The 18,509-nt window shown below is 41.5% G+C and overlaps 1 protein-coding gene across 1 annotated transcript in view; it reads right to left on the bottom strand.

Annotated features, from left to right (window-relative positions):
- rnf13 (ring finger protein 13) overlaps positions 1–18,509 on the bottom strand; it is a 57,845-nt gene that overhangs the window by 21,906 nt on the left and 17,430 nt on the right. The window contains exon 4 of the mRNA XM_034147216.1: positions 15,201–15,323. Coding sequence (XP_034003107.1) covers positions 15,201–15,323 — 123 coding nt within the window. The remainder of the gene's footprint in view (positions 1–15,200; positions 15,324–18,509) is intronic.

The raw sequence follows: 18,509 nt of genomic DNA, 5'->3' as shown, positions 1-18,509 counted from the left end.
GTGTGTGTGTGTGTGTGTGTGTGTGTGTGTGTGTGTGTGTGTGCGTGTGTGTGCGTGTGTGTGTGAATAAGTACTGCATCTTCAGTCCTGTGTGTATCTGCTGACAACACTGCACCCTCTCCTCATGCAGCAGTAACACATTGTATCTGCCTCTCCTCTAGCACTGACATAATTTCCTTCACACATCCTTTTCTCTTCCTCCCATTTCCCCCTGACCCACTGTCCTAGTTCCTCCTTCATCTGTTTTTCCAGTTTTACGGTCCATTTATCATCCGCCCTCCTGCCCTGTGGAGCTCGGGCAGTATAAATGACCTGCGTGCAGACTGTTGCAGTCGCTGGTCAGCATTTGCATAGAGCAGCATTGACCTCAGCTTTGTGTAAATGAGTCAGAGCAGTAAAGCACAGCGCTCTCACACAACATTTAAGTATATATAATAAAGGGTGTCACTGTATTTTCGCAGAATATCATCATTTCTATTCACAGATATTATATTGATGAGAAAAGTTCATTTACATGATTTAGAATTATTCTAAAGTACAAGCACACATTATTTTAAGACATATTTACATTTGTTCTTAGGACATTATTATTGCTCTATTTGACCATGGCTGCAAGTTATTTAACATTACACTGTAGCCAATGATCTCTCTGTATTATACTTTCAATCATCCCGTTTTCTCCTTCTTTTTCTTCCTTCCCATGAAACATTTCTCCTGTTTCCATCCCTCTAACCCCCCCTCAACTTTTACTTGTCTTCTCTTCTTCATCTCCAGACCTGAACTAAGTCACTTTTTGTATACCGACCAAAATACATCTCCTGAGTTTGTGGCGGAATAAATACGAGGATATACAAGGAGCGCTTGATTTGCATATAAAAGTCGGTTTGGAGGTCTGTAAAAGTACACCTTCAGTGGTTAACATGTCCCTAAACTGTATCAGATGCGGCTAAGCCCTGCTCCGCTCCTCTGTTTGGACAGCAGCTCCCAATCAGGTCCTCATTTCCTCCTCCCTTAACCAACTCCCTCCCTCCTGTCTCCCCTTTTTCTACTCATTTGTATTCTCTTCTCCTCTCGTCCTCTCTTCTACCCTAACCCTTCTCTCTTCCTCTTCACTAACTTTTATTTCTCCTCCCCTCTTTGCCATCTCAGTTCCCCTCCCTCTTCTTCCTTTTCCTCTTCCCTACCTTCCTCTTCTCTGAATTGAACCTCCTTCTCCTTCTCTCCTCTTTTCACCCTCATTACCCTTGTTATATCATCCTGACAGCCAACAATTCCAGAATTTCTCCCGGCCCCTTCTCTGATATTTCCTCCCTCCCACCTTTAATCTCTCCCTCCCCTCTTTTCTCATCCATCCCAACATCCTCTCCTCTCCCCTTGGTGTTTCAGAGGACTGCTGCGCAGTGCAGAGCTGGGTTTGAGTTTCAAGGTCCAGACGGCTGATTAGATAAAGGGTTCAATAAAACTGCAGGGAGAGTTGTGTATACTGATAACACTGCACAGCTGCAACGCACGCATCTCACTTCCTTGTGTGCGTGAGATTATATTCGCAATAAAGGAGTTATAAAGATAATGTACACATTGTAATGACACTTTATTTCCCCAATTGAATGTTATTTTTGAACACATTTTGCATATCTTTGATTAAAAACACATTACATTTTGTATGTATTTATATTTTTGTAGCACTGTGTAGACCAGGCTCTGTAGAAATAAATCCATCATTTCTTATTTCCTACCAATTGCCATAGTGTGCTTAGCCAAATCACCGCTGTATGAGGGCGTCATCTTAAGGAACAAATTGTAAGGGTACTTTTCCCTTCACAAATAAATGGATAATCAAGCATTAAAACATTAACAGATGCAGGCTGGAGTGATTAACATCAGGAATAATTTGACCTGTAATTATAAGTGTGTATGACCACTAAATGTATTTGCCCTATAGACAAAAGGGCGGAGCTGTTTGTTGCCACAACAGATTGCACAACAGACATAACAACAGAAAAACAACACAACCACATTAAATATGGCTATTGCCCTCTCTCTTTCTCAGTCAATTCAATTCAATAGTTGTATTAGCATGACCATAGTTACATATAGCATTGCTAAAGCTCTGTATAGTTGCAACATCTACACAAAATCTCTCTATCTCTGGCGCTCTCTCCCCCTCTCACACTCGAGCTAGTCACATATCCAGTCAGCCATAGTCATACCCTGTCATAAGACTGAGTGAGTGTGTGCAGGAAGCTACATCATTGTTTGAATAGAGACTGAGGCCTGTGTGTGTGTTGTGTGTGTGACTGGTGTGTGTGTAGCTTGGGGGCAGTGAGGTCACTGCAGAAAATACAGGCCGCACAATAACACACACTTACTGTAAGGCAGAGGTAAGAAGCAAGGTTAGACGGGAAATTTCCCACCATAAGATCAAAAGCTGACCAAGTAAAGCTGTAGCTGGTGAAGCAAACTCACAGCAGACCATTTTTAAACTGACTCAGAAGCTGACTTGATAGATATACAGAGGAAATAGAGCCCTTGTGACCGCTTCCAACGCATCAAGAACCTTCCCGACAGGATGTTTGATTTGTTGATAATATAAAATACAGGAGAAGGAACCTGTTATGGTCACACCTCAAGACAAGCTGAGGGACTTTCACCTCTGTCTTTCTTATCTTTCGTTCTCTTTACTGTATCCTAGCAGCATCATTACAGCTGGATGGACCAGCTGTCAGTCAACGGCATGATGTGTATTCTTTCATGACTATAGTATTTGACTATAACTTTGATAAGGATAACTTCAATTTGTTTTTGTTTTTAAATAACTGTGACCTAGATACAGTCTGTACTGAACATTTCACATTTGAAAATAGAAAACATTTGACTCTGCTCTCTGCTAAGTGATGGTCCCTGTTTCTAAACGGTCTCAAACACCTCATATGCGGTCTCTTGTTGTCTGGCTCATTACTCTGTCAACCCTGAGTCTATATCACTGTACGGTGTTACATTGAGCTCTTCTGGTAAATGGTTTTGAATGTGAGAATTGTTTAGAGTTTGATGCCTAATCTCTGCCCTGTCACATGAAGTTCACAGCTCCCTGAAAGGACAAAAAACATTTATACCAGACAGGACGTTTAGTCTGACCGGCCCTTTGCCAGGCAAGGCTCTCTCATAACATGACCAACTGGAGGTCTCAGAGTGGGATATTTTCTATTAACAGGCAAAAAACTGTCATATCCACCATCCACTGGACTATTTTACACAGTACTAACTGGCAAAACAAACAAGAGAAGATGTCCAATACCTGTACTGATTCACTTTTCTTTAAAGTAACAATCAATGTTTTTATTACAATGTATCATGACATTGGTCTCCTGTAGTGGTGATCTACAGAGAATTATCAATTTAGCACGCAGCTTATATCAGCTTTATGGAGCTTTACAGTGAGTGCTAACTGTTAAGCCCTGTGGTTTAAAACTGTTCTGATTTTGTTCACTTCCACTGGTCTCATAGCATCCATTTAAGGCCATAGCAGGCTGCTGTTTAAAAAAACCCACAGGACACAACCTGCAGTGTGGCGCTACACAGGGAACCTTTAATATGACTAATGTTAGCTAAAGTTACCAAACTTAAGGCAGATATTGTTGGATAACATACTATACTGAGAGATTTTCTTCACTTCAAGACCCATCTCTATTTTTGTGGGTTTAAAACTTACTGGCTAACGGTTTTCAGCTGTAGCTACAGTTGCTGATGTTCTGTGAAATGCACAAAGGTTCACTTTTATGTTCTGCAGTAGATCCCAATAACCCCCAGATTAGATGTATACCCCATTTATCCCACGAGCAACCTCAGTATTCTTTATTTTAAAATCTTCCAATGATATGAGCAGCCGCATAATTCATCCACAGAAACACGAATAAAACAGATTGAGTTTTTTAAAGTTTTGTTCAATAGAAAACTGAAGGCGATGCCATATAGAGGGCAGCAGAGACAGACTGAAGGGGTAAAATACAGCCAATAAGGGGAAGAGAAGAAAGAGGGGAACAACGTGGTTCAACAGAGCTCGACATATCTTGGTACATGTTACATAACTAGGACATTATGTCTCAATGTATGTCGAGTGTGCGTGTGTGTGTGTGTGTTATTGGAGGGTAGCAGTGTGACGGAGAGGCAGTCTGCAAAGAATCTTGCTAAGTAAGGGAGGCACAGGGGGTGTTCATAGAAGGGAGGGAGGGAGGGAGGAAAAGGGTATCAAGTTTCCTGTTCGGACTGAAAGGTCAAAAAGGTCACCAGTGATCCCCCCTCTCAGCGTACAGGAAGTGCAAACCCTGCCCCTCGGGAGATTTATTTCAAAAAAGGAACAGCCTTAGAGAAATGCTTTCCTATATCCTTCTTTCTCTCTCTCACACACACAAGCAGCAAGTGTGCCTATTAACACCCTTCCACATGATCCCATCACCCCTCCTCATCTCAAACACTCTCTCTCTCTCTCTCTCTCTCTCTTGACATTCGCCCTCCTCTCTATCATGTCTTATCGCAACACACATAAACACACACACAGATGCACGCATACACACACACACACACACAGTGGTTGGAGGAGTTAGCACTTGACGGAGGGTTAAGTGTGTGAGTGTCCGTTTCATTGCCCATCACGGCCACAGATCCATTAAATCCCTGCACCGTTGCTCTCTGGCTGCTGGTGGCTAAACGCTATAGAGGGGCAGCGGAGAGAGAGAGAGAGAGAGAGAGAGAGAGAGAGAGAGAGAGAGAGAGAGAGAGAGAGAGAGAGAGAGGGAAGGCAATGGGACGACACAGCGGGAATGTTGGGGGGTGACACCCCTGCACAACACCCACACAGGCACACACGCACACACACACACACACACACACACACACACACACGAGTGTGTCGTCTCAGTCAAGATGGAATCTATTATTCCTTTGTTTCCCTGCAGCTTCTGGAGGGAACTGAGCCAGGCTAGGGAGAGAGGGAGGAAGGGTGTGTATGTGTGTGTGTGTGTGTGAGGAATTCAAGGTAGAAGGCTAGCAACAAACTGAACATGTGTGGGACAAAGGGAGAGAGGAAGACATGGGTAAGAGGAAAAAGCAACTACAATAGTGATGGAGAGACAATGAGTGCCAATGGCAGAGAGTGTGTGTGTGTGTGTGTGTGTGTGTGTGTGTGTGTGTGTGTGTGTGTGTGTGTGTGTGTGTGTGTGTGTGTGTGTGTGTGTGTGTGTGTGTGTGTGTGTGTGTGTGTGTGTGTGTGTAAAAGAGAGAGAGAGAATAGTGTAGATACGGTATATGTGTTTGTTTTAAGATATGTGCAATCATTAAGCCAGACACTGAAGTCAAACAGTGAAGCCAGACTGTGAATGTGTGTGTGGATGAAAGAAAATAATGAGGGAGAGAGAGGGGAGAAAATCGAGGACAGGAATGGAGAGAAGAGAGGGGGGAAAGGAGATAGGAAAGGAGATAAGGAAATAAGAAAAGATGAAAAGAAAGAAAGACACAGCATCTTTTTCCAGCCTGATGCGATGTGATCAAAGCTTATCGTAATACTACCTTAAGTTAGTTTTGCTATCCTCGTGAGAAGTTTAAATATAAGCAGTAAACACATGGATTTATTAAGAGAGACATATTTGTTATAGCAAGTAAGTCATACAAAGACACACCTATAATATGTTAAATATAATGCTTTTGATAGCAAACTAGGTCACTTCTTTGTGTAAGATTTATTTTGGCATTTTTCCTATATTTTGTTAGTGTCAGTGGAGACGCTGACAGGAAATGCAGGGAGAGGGGACATGGGGTAAACCAATAGGCTTTGGACACACCCTATTTTAAGCCATGAATATTTAGCATTAGCAAAACTTTCCCACATCCTGGGAAATCTACTTTTGCTGCATTCAATTATCTCAATATTAAGTCTATAAGACAAGTGGCCAGTTGTCATAACACCAACTAAAAAGCAAAGCAAAAAATGTAAACATTTTTTTCACTGCAGTCCATCAGTTTGTGAGTAAGTAGGCAGTTAAAACTTGTTGATTCACAAGAACAGAGCTTGCAATCCACTTTCTAACAAGAGCATATGGGGTGAGGTGTAGTTAAAACAAAGAACAGACTATGTTCCTTTTCACAGTTAAGCCACAATATGACAAACAAACCAATAGGGGGAAAACAAGTAGCATCTTCCTCCTTGAAACAGAAATCAACAGAAGGCTTTAAGAAACCATCATATTAATTGTTTGCTTTAAAATGAGCTGTGAGACAATTCTACAATAGTTACAGTAAAGTCTCTAAACAGCACTCTACAAAGTAAATACTGCAAAAAGAGACCACCATCAATCTTTTTTACCTCTAAAAATCTCTGTTGGTATTTTTACTTGATGATAAACTAAAACTCAAACACCTATCTGGCCTGTGTCAAAACTTACTTTGAGGTGCTGCTGGTGAGAAATGCATTACAGTGTTAAAGGTCCCATGACATGGCCATTTCTACTGATCATTCTTCCATTGTTGAGGTCTACTAGAATACATTTACATTGTGCAATTTTCCAAACTCACATTGGTTTCTCATACAGCATCTCTGTATAGTATGTGTATTCACTCTCTGTCCTAAACGGCTTGTTGGAGCTCCTGCCCCCCCCCTCCCTATGAGCTCACTGTGCTCTGATTGGTCAGCTCGCCCACTCTGTTCTGATGAGTCCACCACCGTTACAGCGGAACATCAGTGTTTATGTGTTACAATGGTGTTTGAGATGAGAATGCTGCGTGGGGTCTGGGTGCCGTGTTGGCGGGACGTTGCGGGGCTCGCTGCTCTGCCCTTTGAGGCTCGAGGAGCGGACAGTGTGAGCTGGATTACTGGTGTCGTTTCCTGGTTGCTGCGTGGGGTCTGCGAAACAGCGAGACACTGCGGAACTCAGCCTGAGCACACACACACACTCACAGCCAGGCTGTGCGGAGATCCACAGAGCCGCGGCTGAGAAAAGATAAGGCTGAGTGAGTGTGAGTGTGAGTGTGTGTGTGTGTGTGTGAAGCTCCAACAAGGTGTTTTGGGGCAGCATAGACAGGTCTTTTCTGTGTTAGAGATTTACTTGCTACAGGGTGTACTTTGAGGGTTTGTGACTTTGCAGACCGTTTACATGCATAAAAAGCTACATAACACACAAGGGGACGGGTAATAACCGAAAAAGCATGTCATGGGACCATTAATGTGCTTTTTATGACCCAACTGGGGGAACAAGTGCTGCAAGGATACAGTCAAAATGGAGAAATCTACTCTCAACAAGGAGAAATCAGAGTAAACTTCAACAAGTCAAAGCTGCTCCTTCAAGGGTTGCAGAAGGTTAAATGTCAAACCTGACATAGTTCAGAGAGACTGGTGTGTGTGTGTGTGTGTGTTATGTTTATATAGTGTGTCTGTCTAACGCACAGCTATGTGGAGTCTGGTTACACTCCAGCACCTCACTGCCATGTCTGTCAACATGTTTCTGGTTTTGTGTGTGTGTGTGTGTGTGTGGTGTGTGTGTGTGTGTGTGTGTGTGTGTGTGTGTGTGTGTGTGTGTGTGTGTGTGTGTGTGTGTGTGTGTGTGTGTGTGTGTGTGTGTGTGTGTGTGTGTGTGTGTGTGTGTGAAGCAGTAAGACCTTCTAAGGCTGTATGAGTGAGAATGAAAGACTAACAGAGAGAAAGTGCCAAGAAAATAAATGTGTGAAAGAGGGGTGGACAGGAAGTGTGAGAGTGAATCAACAGGGGGGGGGAGTACAAGGGAGTGAAAAGGTAAGAGCGAGAAGTATGAGGGTAAAAAGCAGAGAGATGCCAAGAGGCTGCATGCTTTCCTCGCTTTCCCCCCCATTACTCATCTCTGCTCTCACTCTCCTAATCCTGGCTGGCTTTTCTCTCCTCTCTCTACCTCACTGCTTTCCATCTTCTCTTCTGTTTTTACTCTGAACTCATGAAAACCCTGAGCTTTAAGATGCATCTACCACATGGTGTTTTATGCTTTTAGTTCCCTTTAAAGCAAAAGTGAAAAAATGTAAGTGACTAAAAGAAACTTTAAAAGAAACGTCACTCTTTACTTTTGGCACAAACCATTTTGGGAATCAACGGAGGGTGCTGTATTAATAATAAAACTCACTTGCTTCTAGCTCCATTGCCAGATGTATCACGTGTTAAACCGCAAACGTGAGGTTTTCTGGGGGAAAGGTAATGTGTTCACTGCTGAAGTATCTGGCAACGATTCAGGATGTCTGCCGGTTGGGAAAGAATGTCTCTACAGTACATTTTTGAAATTCTACAATAAGAAGTGTTTCATCAAGGACTCCAGCGTCTGTAACTTTTATATATATATATATCTAGAGTGTTTTGGGCTTTATTTCATGTTAAAGGAGAAGTGTCATGCTTTTCCGGTTATTACCCGTCCCCTTGTGTGTTATGAAGGTTTTTATGCATGTAAACGGTGTGCAGAGTCAAAACCCTCAAAGTACACCCTATAGCGAGTAAAACTCTAACACAGAAAATACCTCCCCAAAACGCCTCGTTGGAGATACGTCACTGCCCATTTGATTCTTCCGGGTACGGCATGATGTCAACCCGTACCCGGAACGAAATGGACCAATCCGTGGAGCCGTTACGTTACGTCCGCGGAGCCGTTACGTTAAGCCCCCGCTGATTGGTCCAAATTGACCAATCCACGGACTTCCTCACACACACATCTGTGTGCAGGGAGCAGGCTGATATCTCCTCCCTGGCTGCAGGCTAATAACAGACAGTTGGGATCGCGGCGAAATTCTCTCTGCAGACCCATTCTCACAGCGTTTATCAACCTTTTTCTTACTCAATATCAAGCCACACTTATTGTTTTTACTTCGGCTGTGAGTTTGTGTGTGCTCAGGACAGAGATGGAGTACTCGAGTGCCGATTTTCGGGACTCGTGACTCGACTCGGACTCGCACACTGATTGACGCGACTCGGACTTGGACTCGTGAATTCTCGCGCACGATGACTTGGACTCGGACTTGGACTCGGACTTGGACTCATGAATTATCGCGTACGCTGACTTGGACTCGGACTCGTGAATTTTCCCCCCCACGATGACTCGGACTCGACTTGTACATTGACGCTCCGACTTGGACTCGGACTCGGACTCGAGCAAGTTTTCTATGGAGTCTGATGTCCTCTATCCTGGCGTGTGCACCTGCGAGGCGAGTTCACGTACTGGGCCCCGCTATTCCAGTCTAAAGATGTCTAGAGACACACCCCGCATCGTGCTGTATGCTTTCACACATTCTGCTTCCACATTGGAAAAGAGCAGCGCAAAATGCTCGTTATGTGGAAACAATATTGAAGAGAAGGCTCCGTAACACATTACTCTAAGGATCGAGTTCAGACATATAGGCTGTCTTGAACACTATCATCAGAGTAACGTGATCTAATCAATAAATAAAGATTCAGCCGATAACACGAAAGCACATGGCTACTTAACATGCAGAATGACCATTTTGCATGCTAAGTAGCCATGTGCTTTCTGGGGCTAAATCTTTATCAGTAAACCGATTTAACCGGTAAAAGTTCCTTCAAAATAAGAGTCCCGATCTTATTACTATCAAAATAAAAGTGCAAAACGAAAACTTCACCATAGGAAAATATTGGCATACAAATATAATCACTTCTCTAAAAGGTAACTCATTTTAAATATAGTTTATTTATATATAATAATAATAATATTAATATTAGTAATAAGCTTTATATTTGTATAGCACCTATTACAAGAATTGTAGCCAAACTGGCTTCACAGCAGTTCAATAGACAGATTAGTATAACATGACAGGATAAAACCAATGTAGAGCAGCAGCTACATTTCAACACATATATCCACGAAGATTAATACATGAAGACTTGTGACTCGGACTTGACTTGGACTCTTCTTAGGTGACTCGGACTTGGACTCGGACTCGAACACAGGTAATGATGAATCGGACTCGACTCGGACACTCCTTGGGTGACTCTGACTTGGACTCGGACTCGAACACAGGTGATGATGACTCGGACTCGACTCGGACACTCCTTGGGTGACTCGGACTTGGACTCGGACTCGACTACGACTCTCCCTTGGTGACTCGGACTTGGACTCGGACTCGAAGAGTGGTGACTCGAGAGTGACTTGGACTCGTGAATTGGTGACTTGACTACAACACTGGCTCAGGATGAGTTTGGCTGTGTTTCGCTATGTATCCTAAACAAGGAAACAAAACCTCCATGGAGCTCAGCCACAACCTTTTCCTACTTTCTTCATATTTTGTAGTCATCTTTTTTACTAGGTTTAATCCTTGATGAATCTTGCAGAGACATTGAAACTGGTGAAGCAAATTCTATTTGTATGCAAAATAATAGTTGATGCGTTTCCTTCAAAACTGCAGCTGACCCACTTCTGGGTTAATTTATAGCCACTGTGTTCGACTTTGCATAGGTTAATTAGACTTTAACCAAGGTTATATGCTTTAAAATGGCAGGACAAAGGCAGGTTACTCTTTTTCTATTCCCCCTTTATCTTCTTCACCCATCCTCTAGGCAAGGCAAGGCAAGGCAAGTTTATTTATATAGCACATTTCAACACAAGGCCATTCAAAGTGCTTTACAAAAATGAAAGACATTAATAGCATTAAGAAACATATTATAAAATGATATCTAAAAACACTAATTTAAAAGCAAAGATACATTAATAAAAGTTACAGTGCAGTGTAGGGGTGTAACGGTTCACAGAATTCACGGTTCGGTATGTACCTCGGTTTGGGGGTCACGGTTTGGTACGGGTTCGGTACAACAAGAAAAAGCAAAAAAAAGTCCCAAATGCATAATACCAGGTTTGCTTTTTATTTATTTTGAACAGTAGTGCAAGTTTCAGATAAAAAATAAGGAACTCTAACATTTTGAATAATTTAGTGGGAATGCTGATACAGCATTCCAACTATCTGTTATGCTACGCACGAAATTCTTTATTATTCCGCCGGGTTATTTTGCACCTCTTCTTCTCCCACATTCCACATCGCAGAAACTCTGTTCAAACATCAAAACGTTCAGCTCGGTCGGGAATCGATGGCTATTACTTTTCTTATTCATAACTTTCATAATTCCAGAGATAAATTCCATAATTCATCAAATTTTTAACATGGAAGTCAATGGAGAAACTCTTCAGACTTGAACAATCTTCATGCAACTTCAACTGCTAACTGCTCCTTCATACTCTCCCTCAGAAACCTCATTCCAACTTTAAAATGTTACACATCTTTCTGACATTATTCGTGCAACACAACTTTTAAATCTGATTTGTACTTTTAGAGATATTAAACATTGTTCCGACCTTGGTAAAGAGGCCTTCTTCAGATTTTAGAGTGCGTGATGTCACAGCTACAGTGGAGGACAGATTTAATTTTGCCTTCATATTTTCTTTTAAACCTGCCATAATTCCCAAACCCTACATTCCTGAGACATAATTTTTCATGAGAAACGTAGGAAAACATCTCGTAGCTTGAAAAATAAAAATAAACTAAGCAAAATAATTAAACAAAATGCCTTGAGGGCATGAAGTGACAAAAACGTTCAACATGTCTCCATTAAACCCCATTGTAAGTTCAGCCTCATCTTTCACCACCACAGCAGCCGCACACCTTTAGTTAATCTGCCAAAAAGGCCACATTATTAACCCGAAAGTACACAAAAAGTACACTTCAGATGCTTCACGCTTTGAAATTTCACCGATATCTGTTACGGTTCTCTACGTCAAATCTGACATCTCACCATATGTCGTTTCCATGGAAACGCATCCCTCGCCATAAAACACGATGTTGTCTATGAAAAGGGTCAAAACAGCACCAGACTTCAGATAATGGTTAATGGTCCAGCCCTCAACAGCTCTACGTCAATTATGGGGTGTTATCATATGCCGTTTCCATGGAAACGCATCCCTCGCCATAAAAGACGATGTCGCTATAACTCCTATGAACATTTTCAAAAAGTGCTCAAACTTCACATGTGTGCTAACAGTCCAGCCGTGAAGACATCTACGGGACAGTTTTGAGATTTCTTCAATTGCCGTTGCCATGGCAACACAATGCTCACCATGAAACACGGTTTTCTCATAACTTCAGTGAAAATGCTCCAAACGGCCCAAAACTTCACAGGTTTGGTAACGATGCAGCCATCAACGCATCTAAGCGTATTATGGGATGTCATCAAATGCCGTTGGCATGGCGACAGATCATTTGCCATCAAGTTAGTTCAAAAGTTTGCAGTTCAAATATTCTGCTGCTTTTCCAAGCCTTTTTACTTTCTTTTCTTCTCTCATCACACATTTAAGGCCCCAGTGTTCATGTATCATTTCAATCTAAATTCTTCACTTTCTTCTTACACATTACATTTCAGCATAGCAGTTTAGCGTTAGCTTTTCAGCATAAAGCATTCCCACTAGCAATTTCTTCAGGAATTGCATTCTCTAGTTGTTTTAATGTGACTGTTCAAACTCAGGTCAGAGTCCATGACTAGACCTAGATTTCTGGCTCTATCTGTTGTTTTGAACATTGCAGACTGAAGCTCAGTGCTAACTTTTATACGTTCTGCCTTGGCTCCAAAAACCATTACCTCAGTTTTATCTTTGTTTAATTGGAGAAAGTTCTGACACATCCAGTCATTGATTTGTTCAATGCACTTACTCAGTGTTTGAATTGGAGCATAGTCTCCTGGTGAAATGGTTATGTAAATTTGGGTGTCATCCGCATAGCTATGGTAACTTATTTTGTTGTTTTTCATTATCTGAGCCAGTGGTAGCATGTAGATGTTAAAGAGAAGAGGCCCCAAGATGGAGCCTTGAGGAACCCCACATGTCATATTTGTCAACTCAGATGTGTATTTACCTATAGAAACAAAGTTGTTTCTGTACTTTAAGTAGGATTCAAACCAATTTAGAACTGTTGCCGAAAGTCCCACCCAGTTTTCTAGTCGGTCTAGTAATATATTGTGGTCCACAGTGTCAAACGCAGCGCTGAGATCTAATAATACTAACACTGAAGTTCTGCCACTGTCTGTGTTTAAGTGGATGTCATTGAAGACCTTTACAAGAGCAGTCTCAGTGCTGTGGTTTGGTCGAAAGCCTGACTGGAACACATGTTGAAAAACTACCTTTTCAATGATTTTACCTAGAAATGGGAGGTTTGATATGGGCCTGTTCATCACTGAAGCATCTAGATCAGTGGTTCTCAACTGGTTAGGCCTCGGGACCCACTTTTTACTTGGTCAATACATCGCGACCCAACATTTTGAAGCACTCAAATCTATTCAACAAAAAATCGTGCTGTAATATACGCTTTTCAGAATACAATATTAATAAAAGTGAAGTACAGTGCATATATCCCTTCACAGAACTAAAGTATGCTTTTAAAAAAGGTTTAATGAGATGATGGAATCAAAGCTGAACTATATAAAAAGGCACACATGCTGAAAACCCAACCCCAGCAGGGGGGTCTGGGGGGATTCTCCCCCAGGAGATTTTTTGAAATACTAACATAAACTACGCATTCTGGTACACTCGGGGAAGAAAATAAATAAATCATACATATTAATAATATTTTATGCCATTGTTTGTTTTTCACTTAGTTCTGACAGCTTGCTGAGAGAAGAGTAAAGAGGAGATAGTCTGTGTGACTTACTTTAAATTGTGGGTAAGGGTAGATAGCTCCCATTGTTCTGTGACCTGTCAATCATCAAACCGGGGGTCATATTTCATTATGTGTTCATTTGTATCTGAAGTTGTACCCATGGATGTATAAAGAATAGTTCTACCGCTAAGTTATTTTCCGTGGGGACTTCCGGCAACAATCTTGATTCTGATTGGCCAGAAGACTCGAAAAAACATCAGCAGAGATGTTTTATTGAGAAGATGATCACTACGTGACAGAAGTTTTCAAAAGCATTTATGGTCTCCGGTACTTCCAGTCCAACGCCTACTGCATGCACAGCGTTAGAAAATCGGTTCTTCAAAATAAAAGTTTGCCTTTTTTCCCAAAAAAAAAAAAAAAAAAATTCCAAATTTTTTTTTCAATTTGTTTTCTTCACTCACACATCCGCGACCCACTTGAAACGGGTCCGCGACCCACTTTTGGGTCGCGACCCACCAGTTGAGAACCACTGATCTAGATTATTCTTTTTTAAGAGCGGTTTAATGACTGCAGTCTTCAGGGGTGAAGAGACTTGTTTACTATATGAAGTAGATCTGTGGCCATGCAATGAAAAACATTTTTGAAAAATCCTGTTGGAATAATATCAAGGCAGCAGGAGGAGGATTTCAGAAGTTGAATAATGTCCTCTAGGTTTTTATCATTAATCTGATGGAATTGTGTCATGATGTCTGAATTGATTTTAGGTGGACACAGGGACAAAACATTTGCTGTACCTGATACAGAAGCACTGACTGCTTGTCTAATTTTCTGAATTTTGTCAGTGAAGAAGGAGGCAAATTCATTGCAGGCCCTGGTGGATAGAAATTCAGAGGCTACTGACACTGGGGGGTTAGTTAGTCTGTCGACGGTAGCAAACAAGGCACGTGCGTTGTTTTTGTCTATACTGCTGAACTAAGCGAAAATATCAATACACACAACTTATCCTTCCTTCACCACCCTCAACACTGCATGGTGCCTCAACAGATCGGTCTCTCGTTCCATCTTTCAACCACTTCACTGCTTATAAGGCAAACACAACCTTCCAGCTCCACAAGTCCTGCATCACACGCAAAACTAGACAAGGCAGTGGAGTGGGATACATGCTCTTGCAGGAAATGTGTTTAGGGAAATGGCCACTTCCTGTTTTCCTGTTGCAACCAGACTTGATCTGATATAATTGCAGTGTGAGGCAACACACATAAGTGTACTCTACCTCACACACTGTTTTGGATGCTTGACCTTATGATTAACATCTGCTGAAATAAGTGATGCTGTCTATGTTTGCTAGGCACTAAAATCACCAAAAAAGCACGGGAAGCCTGTGAGTGAATAGAGGGGCCATAATTCCCTGTCTGAACAAAACAAGTTATGTTATGAAATAAAGTTGATATAGTTGTGTTTGGATCAAACTAGCGATGGATGACGTTGGTTAAGGGTGTGGCCTGGTCAGGAAGGACTTCTGTCTATAACACACCACCAGTGTAACCCTGTACCTTGATGTCGAAGTTGCAGTCGAAGCGTTTGATGAGGACGATGAAGGCCCCCGTCAGGTTGTCCCTGGGTGGGGGCTCGATGGGCTGGCACGCATTTTCTGGTCGTGCACCAATCAGGAAGCCCTGCAGGGATGACATCATCAGACATGGTGAGAGAAATACATGAATGACTTATACCAAGTTTCCTTGGAAATCAAACAGGCAATAAGAAGTCATATCCAAAAATGATGCCTTTTTTTAGAAAATATAACTTTTAAGAAACGGGACTATTGAAATGTTTTATGCTACTGGTGTAAGGAGCAGTCTTAAGTTGACAGATTGAACATTCTTAATAAATGAAGGACTGATGTCAAACAGTGTGTGTTTTTCAGACCAAAAACAGATTGAAAAGATCAGTCATAATGAATACCTAGTATGTTATACAACAAACTGAATGAAATATTCTCAATATCAAATGCTGTATTACTTCCCTATTCTATTTTACTATATCTGATCATTCATCTTTATTTCTCTAAAGGGTTTTCATTTTTATATTATTTTAATATTTGAGCAACAGCTGCCAAAATCCTTTCCTTTGGAAGAAATAATGTCATACTTATCTTCTTGCTAGACCTTGCTTCACATTCATTCAGTTTACCCCTGTATTAAACTCGGAGTGTGTGTCCTCCAGTGTCAACAAATAAAAAGCTACACTGGAGCAATTAGGGGTTACTGAAGCGCAGTCTAACAGGAATTCATGTCTGCAGACTGAAAGTAACGTGAATGGTCATTAGATCCCTTTCTCACACTTCTGGTGTAGCGCTGCTCAGATCTAAACGAATCTGCTAGTGATTTAAGTGTTTATTATAATTAATGTTGACAGTTGGACTGCAGGCAAATCACAGACTGTCGTGTAGTGTTATTTTAAAATATATATTTTTTAGAAATAACAGTGTCTTCATAGCTACTTGACAAGTCATTAGCACAGACCATCACGATTTGTTCTGTTACTTAAAACTTTGTGTGATCAGATCGCAGTTAAGGACATGTTCACACTATTTTGTCAGAGACCTGCATAGTGAGTCTGCATACTGGGAAAGAGGCTTGACAGAAATTAAGTTAATTCACAGTTACATTGCAGAATCCAGTGTCAGCTCTTTGACCACAAGTGTGAGCAGCATCATCTTTATTCAACTCTTTTGCTGCTCACAGATTAACAACATCCTTCTCAACCACGATTGAAAAACAAACTTAAAAGAAACAAGATGCTGAGATGAAGTTCTGCAGCAGCCCCAGATGTAAAAACTGGCAAATCAAACATAAATTTAACATGGTAACACATGCATAATTTAAACAGAACTTTCTACTTGCGTGAGGAATGTTACTTCCTCACAAAAATTACAGTTTGAGTCCTTCTCTGTTGATAAAAGCCTGTGTGTTTTCAAATGTATAGCAGAGTGTAATTGCTTTTGAAATAGCTGTTGTTTCCTATTGTCAGGGTTTCAGTTTGCCCTTAAAAACTCTGGCCCTTGTACTTCCCATCTCTCTTCCTCCCAACGCTGCTTCCTGTCGTAGTCCCATTTCAAATGACAGCTTTTGAAGTGACTGATGAGAAGGCGATAGTGAGAAGAGAGGAAGAGGGGGTGAGACAGAGAGGCTGACAGAGTGATAAAGGGAAGGAGAACAAAGGCAGAACTCAGCAAAAGATATTAATATGGAGGCAAAAGGAATCAGAGTCTCTGAAATGCAGACAAAAGAAGGACAAACAGAGGATAGACAAAAATAGAAAGGTGAAGACAAAAAGAGGCAGAGAGTGAACAAAGAGAAGAAACAGCACAGATAAATGAAGAAAAGACGATGAAAGGAAAACACACGAGAGGAGAAGGGAGGGACCTGACATGATATAGATTTCGAAACCTCTGCTGCTCTTGTGCTAGTGTAACTAAAACCTCTGTCAGTGTGTGTGTGTGTGTGTGTGTGTGTGTGTGTGTGTGTGTGTGTGTGTCAGGGTGGTAGACAGGAAGTGTGTGCGGACTGCTGTGGGACTCTGGCAGACACTTTCATCCTTCTCTCTCTCTCTCTCTTAAAGCCAACATTAAAAAAAGCCTGTATGTTGAGGAGAGTCAGCACTTTTTCTCTCACACACACACATACACACACAGTCAGCAGCTGAACCACATATGGAAATGTACCAGGGTGACACATCACATTTGCTAACAGAACGAACCCTGCTACACTGGAGACGAGACAAAGTTGCTGACTTAATGCACCGCCCCAATGTAGCTCTACATTAACAAGAGCTGACGAATGAAAGGTCACGTTTTTTAGAGATGAGGTAAATCTGTGAAACCTCACATCAGGGAGGGGGACACGTGTGAGGAATCACCCATCCCTCAGTGCCGTCACCTCTGGGTGCCTCCCTCAAGTGCAGCCCAGCCTTGCTGCTGAATGACATCACTGTGCCACTGACTCGCATTCCTGCTCCTGACTTTAAAACACGTGGCGAGAGCGCCCTCTGTTGGGTAGGAAAAGCATCTAAAAACACAACTAAGAACTGCTGAGAGAAGAGCGGGGAAAACAGGAAATAACTGGCGAAGAGGAGGAAATCCTGAAAGGAGACTTAGTTAAAATGCTGCCTGGGCAAAAATACTACATGACTGATGTAATACAACCTAGTACTAGACTCCTGGTACCAGGATGGGTTAAATACAGAGAACAAATGTCACTGTGTGTGCTGTGTGCTCTGCATTAAAGAGGGTTTCATCCCTCCGATTCTATCTATCTATCTATCTATCTTAAACTGATTATATATTTCCACTTCTCTGTCAGATGGGTGATACAACGCATTTTTTGGGTAACAATATTTATAGTTTTTAATCATCCAGTAGTGAAGATCCTCGAAAATATGAGGTACTGTTGTTTGCATATAAAAGGATATATTCATGAAATGTGTTTTCTTCATTGTAAATTAACTGTACTTGGGAAATGAAGTAACACTATATAAAATCCAAATGATAAACAAGCTCCCTGAAAAAGCTTGTGTTGTTATGATATCAAACAAAATTTCAATTCTTGCATAAGTCTTGAGTCAAGCTCTCAAAGTTTGGAAAAACCAAACATGAGGATAAAATATTCATCAAGCATGTGATGTTGAAAAGTACTGGCACCCCATTTGCACAATAATTAGTAACAAGCGTCACAGAGAAGGAACAAGACTGAGGTGAGAAGGAAGAAACGTAATATTTAGGTAGAAATCTTATAATATTAGGGTGAATTAATTGTTTTAAGGTAGCCATGCTCCCTTATTAAAAAGACTGTCAACAGGAATTA

The sequence above is a fragment of the Trematomus bernacchii genome, unplaced genomic scaffold, assembly GCF_902827165.1.
Source record: "Trematomus bernacchii unplaced genomic scaffold, fTreBer1.1, whole genome shotgun sequence".
In the NCBI taxonomy this organism is placed as follows: Eukaryota; Metazoa; Chordata; class Actinopteri; order Perciformes; family Nototheniidae; genus Trematomus; species Trematomus bernacchii.
Note: the sequence above shows the minus strand (reverse complement) of the source record. Positions and strands in the feature narration are given on the sequence as shown.